The 12,781-nt window shown below is 38.8% G+C and overlaps 1 protein-coding gene across 1 annotated transcript; it reads left to right on the forward strand.

Moving 5' to 3' along the window:
* The first annotated feature begins 1,604 nt into the window (after positions 1–1,604).
* On the forward strand, positions 1,605–9,980 carry LOC134534465 (uncharacterized). Its single transcript, XM_063372939.1, has 2 exons — positions 1,605–2,031; positions 8,459–9,980. Exons 1-2 carry the CDS (start codon positions 1,638–1,640, stop codon positions 8,776–8,778), a joined length of 714 nt encoding a protein of 237 aa, XP_063229009.1. The 5' UTR covers positions 1,605–1,637; the 3' UTR covers positions 8,779–9,980.
* The last annotated feature ends 2,801 nt before the right edge of the window (positions 9,981–12,781 follow it).

Here is a 12,781-nt window from a genome sequence, read left to right on the forward strand (position 1 = left end):
GATAAACGTTGCTAGTAACTGGTGGTTGTCGTTTAGCATTGAAATTATCTTTGGGCTAAACCCTCCATCATAGTCTTTAAAAATCTCCTAATGTCTGATCTCTGCTTAATGAAAGAAAATTATAAGTAATAAATGAGAAATAAACTGTTATTAAATAAAAAATGTTGAAAGATATATGGCGTTTTTTTTAGTTAAAGTGTATTCGTATTTATTGAAATACTGTTTGTTCACAGTTTGATAATATGCCATTAAATAACAACTTAAAATTACTTCATTGGAATTCACATGATAGGGAAAATTTGGGGAAGACTACATTTGTATAAAATAGTATTGTGTTGAAAATCGCTTGAATTCTCAAATTACATGTAAATTTTTTAATTTGGTGATAAACAATTAATTTTATACAAAAATTTTTAAAGCACCTATTTGGTCATTTTGAAACAACAACTGATTATAATTACTTGTAAATGGTACTTCAACAGACACAGGACTGTCGAAGTTACTAATGTGTGTTAGGTTATAGTTGGACGCAGTCCAAACAGATTATCAATACCGTGTGTTTTAATGCCAAGCGCTCATGGTTTAAGGTTCAAGTCTCACCTCACTTTGGCTTGTTAGCAACGAGTCAACATTCATGTAATTTTGGACAACTATTATCTTGGAGCTACCCACTCTGAGCGTTTTTTTTAATGATATAAACTCTGTGTAACATCCTCTACAGTCTGAAGAACTAGAAAATTAATTCAAGTATTAGTCAATGCAGTGGATATTATGCTTAGCAAAAGATATAGGTAGCAATATAAAGGCAAATACTATAATTTTGTTTAATATCTCTAAAGGAACTCGCTAGGAAGACTCGTTAAAATTCCAAAATGATATCAATTTAAAAAAAAAAAAAACACCCGCCAACGAATCAGCGTTAAACATCATTACAACAACAAAAAATATGTTTTTGCCATCCATATGGGATAGTATGACTTCAATATTTAACTCCACACACCGAATCCCTGACTTATGATCTTCACGAGAAATGTATCACCTCAGAACCGCTTCAGACGAGCATTCAGCCCCGTTTCGTCCCAACTCCGACGACGTACGTAAGCGACAGGTGCGACCGCGGAGTAACGCACGCCTCACCGCTGTTCGAGATCAGCCCGCGCCGATGGACTTTCCCTCGCCAATTAAGGTTAACGGCGGGGGGCGTAATGACGAGGTAGTGTACGTGCGCGCGCATCGCTGCGAATTCGGCTGCGCAACCCCAGCCGGGGGGGTCGCACGAGGAGAGGAGAATTGGCGTGCGGAGGAAGGAAGGAAGGAAGGAAGGAAGGTGGACGTACGGCAACCCACTGTCTTACTTCTCGCGGAGAGGAGAGTGTAAACACGGGGCAAGAGGAAACAGCGGGAAACACGTGGTTGTTCGACAAGAGCACGCACTCCCGAGGGAAAACTGCTGTCGTGGGAAGAGGCTCTGGAGGAGGGAGAGTTCTGCACGGAGAGGTCAGGACCGCCGGGGTCACAGGCAGGATAGAGTGGCGGAGGGAGGGAGAGACCGTGCGAAGCGGGGCTATATAACCGGCCAGGGGCCCCGGCGGCCACGGACAGTCCTGCTCGCGCGCGCGCCACCCGAAGACTGCACGATGTCCTCGAGGCCGGTGTTGTTGTTGTTGTCGCTGGTGGTTGTCGCGGCGGACGACCCGCTGGCGGCGCTGGCGGACTGCGGCCGCGCCGACGGGCCCTGGGGCTGCCTGAAGGCGCGCGCCATCGACCTCCTGGACCGCGCCGAGCGGCCAGACGTGCTGCGGCTGGCGGACGGGCTGGCGCTGGTGCGGCGCGAGAAGGAGGGGTCGTCGTCGACGTCGTCGACGACTCCCCGGGAGTCGCCGCTGCCCGCCGTCGACGTGCGAGCCGCCGGGGACGACGAGCTGGACCGCGCCTTGGCGTCGCGGCTGTCGCGCTTCCTGGGCGGCCACGCCGTGCAGCTGTCGCTGCCGCAGCTGGACCAGCTGCAGCTGCAGAGGAGCCTGGAGGAAGGTGCGTCCCACCCCCCCCCCCCCCGGCCCTCTTTCCCGAGTCTCGCCGCGCAACCTAACTCTTCAACCATTCAACACGTCGTCAGTAGAGACCTGCAAAATTTCGCGGGATTCCATTTAGTGACGTGCTACAATTCAATTCAATTATGCCTTAGCGCTGCTTCTACCCGCTGGTTCACTGTTAACCTCTGGATTGATGAGTTGCCAATTAGAGGACCCCCTCGCTCAAAAGGATTGTCGAATCACGGGCCGCCCGGTCGAGACGACTCACTAGTCAGCAGCCAATGATCAGGTGGCATTTGCCCCGAGTGTGTAGAGTGTAGTAGAGTCTCTCCTGGAGGTCATTGAACCCGCGAATTTTGCAGGTCTCTGGTCGTCAGAAACCTCAGTAACCGAGAAACAACACAGGATAAAAAATTGGGGTTGTCTGTGAAGTCGGTTTACGGACGATAATTTCACGTGATAACGTCATAAGAAAACATTGATGAAAAATTCCATCCTTTTTAATTTTCAAATATTATTTACAGTTTTTTTGCAAATATAATTTAAATATTATCACGAACAATTAGTTTTAAAAAACCCGCCTTAACCTGATTGATATTACAGAAGATTTTCTCGCGCACGGTTATTGGCCGGTTCTTGCACGCTCGGCTCAGGCGGAACGTGACAATTTTTCCGTGCGTGCAGCCGGCGTTCATAGATTTATTAGACGTTGCCACGTCAAAAGTCAACGTCGAGAATGGATGTTACATGAGTGAGGAACGTGTCGGACGTTTCCGAGATGCCGTTGTATTGCTGTAGGGGTGCTCCCACCTACTCCACCTTCTATGTATTGCGCGAGTGCCCCATTCTCATCTCTAACGACCCTTGAGGTTGACGATACTTAACACCACAATTATTCATGAGTCCGAAAGCAATTTTCTGCAAGACTATGTGTCATGGAGTTTGCGCGATGCTTGTTTTAGTTATTAATTAGGAACCACGAGACATTTCTCCACGACTTAGTACTAATAAAACTTCTCTTTCATTAATTTTATTTATTTATTCGTCTTATTTTTACATGTGGCAAAGTTAAGGCGTGGTCACCGTATTGCCTTACACTAAACCACACATACAAAAATACTTAAAGAAATAAAAGCAAATATTAAAATTAAAAACAAAGTGGTGATACTTAAAAAAAGCCTAAACTAAGAAAATAGCTCACACTTAAACTAACTACGGAAAAATATATATAATTAATTAATGATTTTTATAAATTTTGTTCATTAACTGTGGTCTGATATCTAACAGAAGAAAGGTACATAATCTAAATATAAAATTTAAAAACGGTAGATAAACCACAAAATATATAATCGACCAAACTAACTTTTGTAAACTGCACAGTATTACTTCAATAAAAACTATTTATTAATTAACCATACATATCAAGCTAATCAACTTATCACATGTAACGGATAGGCAATCATAAACACATACGCACACTCGTACCTGAATTTTCTTGAAATTTAAATATATATATATCGTGTTGGGTGTTTTTAAATTTAACCCAGAACATGATTGTGAAGCTTTAGTGAGTACAACCACCGAGGACCTAAGGGTATGAACGAGTTCTATTGCAAGTTTGTTGCAGTTTCTAATACATAAGTTTTATTGCCTACCATTTCACCTTTCAACTGCTTTTCATGCAAATTACATCAATTCAATAAAATTATTTGAATTGCTTAGTACATAAACCGTATTTCTGAAAGAAAGAAAAAAACTTGGTTGCGGTGAGAAATACTTTAAACCGGTTGTTAGTCCCAACCATAACTGTCTCTACGTAGTTACCTACTCAATGGCCTAATTTCTTTCTGTGTGTGAGTCTTCAATCAAACTGCGTGTTCCAGGACAGAGTCGCAATCTGTTCTGGGTGTTAAGTGCGAAGGGAAATAAATTTCACAGCCGCAATTTTTCAACAGTGAAAAATGATGTCGGCACAACGACACGGCATCAGACATTAAAAAAAAAAAACTGCCAAAATGTGCTGCGGAGGTGCTGGAGGATGGAGAGGGGGGGAGGGGTGTCCGAGCCGAACAGATGGAGCGACCTGGTTGCAAACTAGTTCCCCGGCATTCCGCGGGCTCGCGGCGTGACCGACTTGGGTTTTGGAAATGATTCGAGGTTGGTGAGTGGACGATAGTGAGGCGGTGCCACTTTCAAGGTCGTAGTTCACTGCGCCACCACCGCGTGGGCCGGAATAAACAAGCAGTTCCTGCTCGGCACACCTGGCGATCTCTTCTCCACCTTAAAACGAAATATTTTCAATGCACACCCTTCCCAAGATCAACGAACAACTTAAAATGATATTTTTTTTTCTACTTTGTAATTCAACAAGAATCTTCCCCGGTGTTTAACATTCAAACAGTAAATAGTTTTAAGGTACCAACAGTTATTTTTAACATAAAATAAATATTTGTAAAATTTCAAGAGATTCTGATCATAAATCAATGGCGAATTTTTTATTTGTAATAATACACCATAACAATGTGATATTTCCTTAATACTCGCGTGAGATTAAAAATAATCCCTTCGTAGAACTGCGTAAATAAAATTTTGAATTGTAAATGGACAAGAGTATTCGGTAGTTCAATGATTTTACTCCTATATTGGTCTTCTATATAATACGTGCTCCAGAGTGTAATAACTTTCGACCGGGTTTTAAACGTCTGATAGAAAATTTTTTTTTGTCTATTCGTAATACTATATTTTTGGTTGAACTTACGATGTCTGTGCAATTTCAACAGAATCATTTCCTACCTGCAGTAACAAAAAAATTCTTTCCGTGGTGTCAAATATTCAGTAAGGAGTTTGCTGCAAAATGTAATGGGTCATTTACAAGAATTATAAATACTCGTAATCTCAGGGTCACCTGATGTGTTTCATAGGTGAAAATTCATAATTTTTTTTAAATATAGTAAGAGGATAGTATTAATTATCAAATTCGCTATATTAATATTCTAAAACGTTATGTTTTTTTAACACATGTATAATCACCGGAAAATTTTACATTGACCTTAAATAAGAACAATTATGTATACAACCAATGATCAGTTTCCATTACTAAGAACTAAAGAAGTCCCCATAGAAGTTTATAAAAAAATGCACTTTAAATTAGACGTCATTACACTTATTTTTTACCTGGGGTCTCATTTGGCTGCATAACAGGAAAAACATGTTTTATTGTTTAAAAATGAACAATATTCAGTAGTTGAAGTGAGTCAGTGCAGTTGTTACACACTGAACACGCTTTCCGGAAGACCGTGGCTCTAATCCCTGCTTGGCATACTGTTACAGGCCGCACACTCCCTGACACTTCATCGTACTTGTAAATACGTTTGACATCCACCAACGAGGTGACTTTCTTTCTTCTTTCTTCATTTTTGACGTGACAACGTCTAATAAATCGATGAACGCTGGCTGCACGCACGAAAAAGTGTCCCGTTACGCACATTGTCCCGTTATTATGTGTCCCGTTACGCTCATTGTACGCTTGCGCCGCATCTATCTCTCTTCCACTCGATTGGAACAACCATCGGTTTGACTTTTTTAACAGAATAACACAGATTGGAAGAAGTTAAATAACAAACATGTATAAAAGTTATAGTTAAAATAATTTATTCGTTAAAATAATAATCATAGGTATTTGAATTAATGAGTGCAAATAAAAGTAAATTTATCAATTAAATTGTCGATTTCATTTCACTCCTTCTTTGTATCGATACAAAATAGTGATAATTAAACAAAAATGATTCAATTTTATTCATAAAAGTATTAAATCATTTCATCAATGATTTGTTATGACGTTGTCACGTTAAACTATTGTCCGTAAACCGACTTTACAGACAACCAATTTGTTTTAAGCTTGAGATGTATACAAATGAAGGCGGTAGACTGCACTCACGGCTACTGATAAGCTGTCATTCTGGCGTATCTACGGGACGTGACATTTGTTTTTGATACGGATCCGATGTAACGGATGAATTACACGTTGGAAATTCCAACATCATGCAAGAGATCGATATATAACGTAGAAAAATGAAATGCTCTGATGAAACAAGTATCATGTATTTTGAGCGTAGAAATATCATGTCAACCGGTGTGTTTACTGGAGAACAGTGTAAAAAAAATTAATGAGTTCGTGTACTCATGTACACGCGTTAGAAGTTTAACTTACGTGGCGTAAAAAAAAAGACTTAAATTTTGATACAAATATGTGATATTGTAAATGATAAGTGATATTAGAAATACGGTTGGTCAAGTATAAATTAAATCAAATTAAAGGAATTAAATAAATACTCAGTATTCAAAATTAATATAAACATGTGTATGGAATTAATTATTTAATTTAGTAAAGAACTGTAGATACATTTTAATTTAAATGAAAGGCAATAAATAAATTGAATTTCAAATAATATTGATTAATTTTTATTATTATAAGTTATAAGGCAAATAAATTTTACATACGGGGGATAAAATATCATTTAAATAAATACACTAAAAATACACTTAAATTTTTTTATAAACACTATTTCTATCACTAATCTTCACAATATGTGTTTTTAATTATATGGACTTGTATCCGATATAAATCACTAAAGTATATGATTTAAAGCACACACATATTTGTTTTACTTTCCGTGTTGCTTTTAGCATTTTTTTTTCCTCATCCTGTGACAATAATTGTCATAATTATTATGTTTCATGGTGCACGCGCAACGCAACAATTCACTCTCATTATTTATTTTTCATAACGCACCTAAAGAAGTATAACTTCAAATATATCTATTTTAAGCTGTGAATGGCAAGTTATGGCAGTGTACTAAATACACGCAAATCTCTGTCGGTAAGTGGTTGCTCCTGAATGCCTCCGATCCACAGCCGTTCAAGCCTGGTATGCTTAAATGTTTTTTTGGCCACGGGTTATGTAAACTTGCGGTTCCATGGGATTAAGTCGTGTTAGCTGCTGTGGGATATTTAGATTTCCAGGCTCCATAGTAAATTCAATGTTAATTTTTGGTTTTCTTAAAATAATAAAATTTTTATAATTTTTTTTTCAGAAATTTGTTTTGGGATTGTGAAGGGAAGTGAGTGCAACAGTTGTAAAACCCCGAGGAATAAGAGTTGTCATGATGTGAGAAGGTGGTAGGCCTAAAGGGTACAGGCACCAAAGAGGTGATTTGCATTGCATATTTAAGTTCAAGGAAACTTGAGAAATTTTGTTGTTGGGTTGGACACCCATAAGAAGAGTATAGGCAGATGTTTGATTGTTATGGAGTGTCTAATTTGATTGAAAAAAAAAGGTTTTTAAGAAGCAAAGTAACATTATTGTTATTTTAATAATGGAAAGAGATTAAGAGGTAGAGAGAAATAGGTAGTTTTTTTTTTTAAGTCCAGTTAGTCGCGGCCAATCAGGCTGCCTTCCCTGAAATGAGCTCCGGTTCCCGTGGGAACCACCAGGCTCGCCATCAGTCGAGTCCCTCGACCCTGACGTCTGACGTCTGACGTCTGACGTCTGACGTCTGACTGCTGACGGCTGACGGCTGACGGCTGACGGCTGACGGCTGAAGGCTCGTCCAGGGCAGCTGACAAGCTGCAGCCGTCGCTGCTCGTATTCCGCAGGACACTGCTGCTGTTACTGAGTAACAAGTACAGACACAGTAATATATATATATTCTGTACTTTTACAAAAGACAAGCTGCGGTTCCCAGCGCTGTCCGGCCCATTATTTAATGACGAAGTTCAAAACTAAACTGTTACTAGCGCCGTTAGTTCGCTAGCCGCCGCGAGCTCCACCAAAAGGACGGGTCCTTGTCAAGAAGAAGAATATGGAGTTGCCAGACCTTACTATATGACCGCGTGGTGGACATGGAGTGATGACACACTCTCACTGTTTGAATGTCTGTGACCTATGATTTTCTGTTACAAAAATTAATTTACCCATGGCGATCGTTTGTACGACGTAGGAGTCGATGCGCTGCAGCGCCATCTAGCGTCTAGTGAATAGTTACAAAACAATGGATAGCATGAAAACCTTTTCCATAAATAAAAAATAAACTTTGATGTGCCAACTTTCATGGTGATAGGTCAAACGGTGTCAAACGCCATAGGTACCAACTTTTAGTTATATTTATTTTCCTTTGGAAACCATTTGCCAAGAAATATTTCGTAACATACAAAAAAGATATTTTAATTGTGCAAGCACTTGGCTATGGCAATATTTGTGTATATGAAATAGGTTTTTTTTTAGATAATTTCTGAGTAAAACTTTAATTTAAATTATTTCTTTTGGGCTGTGAGAAAATGTTAGCTCTGACATTTGATACGGAGTTGCCGATGTCACAGTACATCCGTGGGACTCTTGTCTGACGAGGGGTTGTCTCGTGTCGCAGGTCGTGGCAAGATGAAGAAAATGATGGGCCAAATGATGATGATGATGGGCATGAAGATGATGATGTTCGGCGTGCTCGGCATCGCCGGACTCTTCCTGCTGGCGGGCAAGGCGCTCATCGTCAGCAAGATAGCGCTCTTGCTGTCCGGCATCCTGGCGCTCAAGAAGCTGGTGTCGCAGCACCAGGAGCAGCACCACGAGCACCACGAGATGCCGCACGGCGGCGGCTGGGGGCGGCGCTCCTTCCGCGGGCCGGAGGCGGCGGCGGCGGCCCAGAGGCTGGCCTACAGCGCGCAGCGGCCCTCCTCCAACGACGTCTGAGCGCTCGTGCGACCTCGGCTCGAGTGGCCGTCCGTCCTTCACAGGGCGATCACCTGTTGGATCTATAGCCCACCCATCCTTAGCTGAGACATGTTCTGTCGCAGCTATACCCCGGTTGTCCTTAGCTGGATGCTCGCCAATCTACACACCGTCCGTCCTTAACAGGGCGATCACCTGTTGGATCTGTAGCCCACCCATCCTTAGCTGGGACATGTTCTGTCGTAGCTATACCCCGGTTGTTCTGAGCTGGATGCTCGCCAATCTACACACCGTCCGTCCTTCACAGGGCGATCACCTGTTGGATCTATAGCCCACCCATCCTTAGCTGAGACATGTTCTATCACAGCTATACCCCGGTTGTCCTGAGCTGGATTCTCGCCAATCTACACACCGCCCTTCATTGACAGTGCGATCCCCTGCTGGTTCTATAACCCGCCAATCCTTAGCTGAGACCTTTTCTGTCACAGCTATTAACCGTCTGACCTTAGCTGGACGCCCGCCAATCTATACCCTGCCCATCATTACATGATATTCACCTTTTTGATCTATACCTTGCCTTTCATCTGATTTTTCACCTGTTGCAGCTATAGCCCATCCATCCTTAGCTCGAGTAATGTTCCGTCACGTCCATTCTTAGCTGAGTTCCTGCTTAAATATGTACGGTGGGAAAATTCCTGTTATTTTACTGACCAAAGGGAAATGTTATTTTAGTTATAAAACCTGCGCACAGTATTAATATTATTTCAGAATTTTACCAAATAGTGTAAAGTACTGTTGCCCTTGCAAAAAATTTCAGCAACTTTAAATGATTAAAAAAATGTAATGTCAACCATTTTAAATCGAAAAATTTTATTTTTGAATTTGATAAATTTCATCAGCAAAAATTAAATAGTATGTACAACACGTTTTGTAGAACAATCTTTTCTAGGAAGATTCTTTATCCTTATGAACCATATCAAAAATCATTTTTTAACTTGTAAGAAAATCATTAAAAAAAAGTATTTTTTGTTTCAATGTACCAAAACTATTTGATAAGGAGAGCTAAAAAAATTATGTCAAATTCGTTGTGTTTTTTTTTTGTGTAGTAAGTAGTTCGTTGAACTTGATGATGCTTGTTCGTAAATAACAGAAATCTTTTGTTTATCCTGTGTTGTGTTCGTGTTATTTATTTTAATAAATTAAAGGCTTGATTTTTCAATTGATATGCAGTTTTTTTTTCACTATAGAAATAATTCCTTACATTATAATTGTCTGTTATGTCGTCATTTTTATAAAGAATTCGTTTTATCCTATTCTTTAAACAGTATCTTCAAAATTCAAACACATGAAATCCTTCACAATTAAGGATATTGTCATAGTGCTTAAACTCTATCTGAAGCTAAACTTAGAACCCTTTCTCCGATCATCTTCCAATGAAAATTTTCGTATAAAGGTATATAATATATATATTTAAAAAAAAGCATCCAAATTTTCAGATGAAACTAAATAAAAAAGTTCTGCCTCAGCCATATACTAGATTAAAAGCTTACAAGTTAAAATTCGTAAATGCAACCAAGCCATTATTTTTAACAATATCACTTTCAAATAAAATCCGTGTAGTACTTTGTAAATAGAATAATATTGTTACATAATAAACAGTAAATAAATGTTAATTTAAAATTTCTTTGTTTCAAATTTTTAAACATTTGGGCACTATATGATTACTCAGAAATGCAAACACTTGCTGTAAAACATTTTCAGTAACACTCCTCAACATAAAATGAAAGTAATTACCTTTAATAAAATATGTTAAATTTTCTAAGTATTTGACTTTTTCTTGAACAAACGTAGGAGTTATACCATAAACATGTCTGGTAAATTTCGCATACAAACTTATAGGTTAAAACCTTTCATTGTGTGTTTAAATATTTTAACAATTTATCAAACTTTTTTTAGAACACAAAAACATTTTCCTACACTTAACTTATATTGGTTGGGCACAGTTTTCCTTATTTCGTTTAATCGAAAAAAAATATATATACTATGTAAGTATTGGTAAAGTTAGATTAAATTAGGTTGGGTCGCGGTAAATCAGATTGGTTTACGTTATGTTAGGTATGACTAGGTAATGTTCAGGTTTAGTTGTAGTGGGTTGAGGGTCTTGAAAACTCGGTAGTCGTCAATTTAAAAGTTTGCCTCTTAATAGATTAAAATTAAGTTCTTGGTTTAGGTTAACATAACTTAGTTATGTCTGGGTTATGTTTAGCATATTACTGCAAACATAAAAAAAATGATTCAGCTGTTTCAGGTCAAACATAGTTGAATTTCATATGTAGCATAGGTTGTGGGCAGAATTAATTATGGTGTTTTAGATGTAGCCTACATCATATCTCTGTATGTGTGTATATATATGTATATGAGTGTGTGGGGGGGACCTAACATATTGTCAATAACGAGGTTGTTACATAAATAAAACCGACTCACATTATGAGCACAGTGCAGGCATTATTGGGAAATGCATCATTTATGATATGCTGGTACACAGTAATAAAATGTCTTGTTATCAAGGAGTAGGCATACTGCCAAAAACACCGGGAAATGTTTTTCCATCCCCTCCCCCAGCGTCACCTAAGACGGGAATAACAAGATCTTAGCGACTGAGCGAAAGATGACTTCTTCGTGATAAGAACAAAACATTTATTTACTCAAATTACAATTGTCTCGGCGTTCATCAATAAATATAGGTTGGAACATTGGCTGTTACTTGATGTTTTCATGAAAGATGATTTACCCCTATGGAAGCACATGAAAACTTGGTATAAGCCAGCTGAATAAATATAACAAAAATGCTGCCAAATATAAATTCAATTTTAAAATGTATGAAGCTTGCCTTAGAAACATCACACATATTATATTATCAGCCTCTTCAAAATATTTTACAATACCAGTCCTTAATTTTAAAATTATTACAAACCTCTAATAAAATATGTATATACAATGGGAAAACACTAGAAAAATTATTTTTTAATATAATCTTTTTACTATGGTTTGGTAATAAGGTAGTCTATTACTAACTCGATTTCATGATGTCACAGTTTCGATACTTACCGTCTGCACTGTGACGTAGGAAGAAAGGGTAAGAAAGGAATACTCCGAACAAGGTTTTCCACCCCCACTTCAGGCGAACGATGGTGCAGTTCCTTAACATATACATGATGTATTCCCCACCCTTCAGCGTACTCACCAGCTATTAGCGTCAAGCGGTTGGCCACCAACTAAAGCTTAAATGAAATCACAAAATTAAAAAAATAATGTAAGCTACTCTTTCAGTACTCGCCACAGATATATAACATTTAACCTCGGTAACGAGCAAATTAAAAGTGTTCTCAGTTTACAAATACACTCATAATACAAAAACTCGGACACAAAATTTAACGCAGTCTTTTAAAAAATACCTAGTGTGATAAATATACGCAAATCGTGTTTTTAACTACATTTCTGAACGCGAATCACTCTTAGTTTCTGCAACCACCGCTAGAATTCGCTGTCGGAGCAGCTACGTCGACTATAGAATCATTTCATTTGCAGACCGAAATTTTAAACTTATATAATCAACGGCTCCGATAAAAAATTAAAAAGACTTAAAAAAAATACTAAACCCGTACTTTCACTTGCAAATTCATTAAACAGTTAAAACTATAAAGTTTTCTATGGCTTTGTGAACTTTCGTTAGCACCACCCGCCACAGATGGCAGCATCGTGGTTACACATTACCGTTACATGCGACTTCCGTTCCATTCACAAAACTACTCCTGCCAAATGCCGCATACCTATAGCTAAGACGTTACACTCAAAAACTGTCTGTTGCAATGATTTTTGTTATTATGATATTGCTATGGAATTTACCAGTATGGTTTACAACGTCCCGCCATATAGTATCGCCCGACCGCGCTATTGTGTCGTTTTTCACTTAGCGTTCTTTCTGACTTTTTTTAACTTTTGTTTGGCTCCTAAGGGTCCTAGC

The sequence above is a fragment of the Bacillus rossius genome, chromosome 7, assembly GCF_032445375.1.
Source record: "Bacillus rossius redtenbacheri isolate Brsri chromosome 7, Brsri_v3, whole genome shotgun sequence".
Taxonomy (NCBI): Eukaryota; Metazoa; Arthropoda; class Insecta; order Phasmatodea; family Bacillidae; genus Bacillus; species Bacillus rossius.

What these genes read in the sequence shown, in the direction of transcription:
- LOC134534465 (XM_063372939.1), top strand. Translation starts at nt 1,638, where the DNA reads ATGTCCTCGAGGCCGGTGTTGTTGTTGTTGTCGCTGGTGGTTGTCGCG. An exon ending in GCAGAGGAGCCTGGAGGAAG is followed by an intron (nt 2,032 to 8,458) that starts GTGCGTCCCACC and finishes CTCGTGTCGCAG; the next exon opens with GTCGTGGCAAGATGAAGAAA.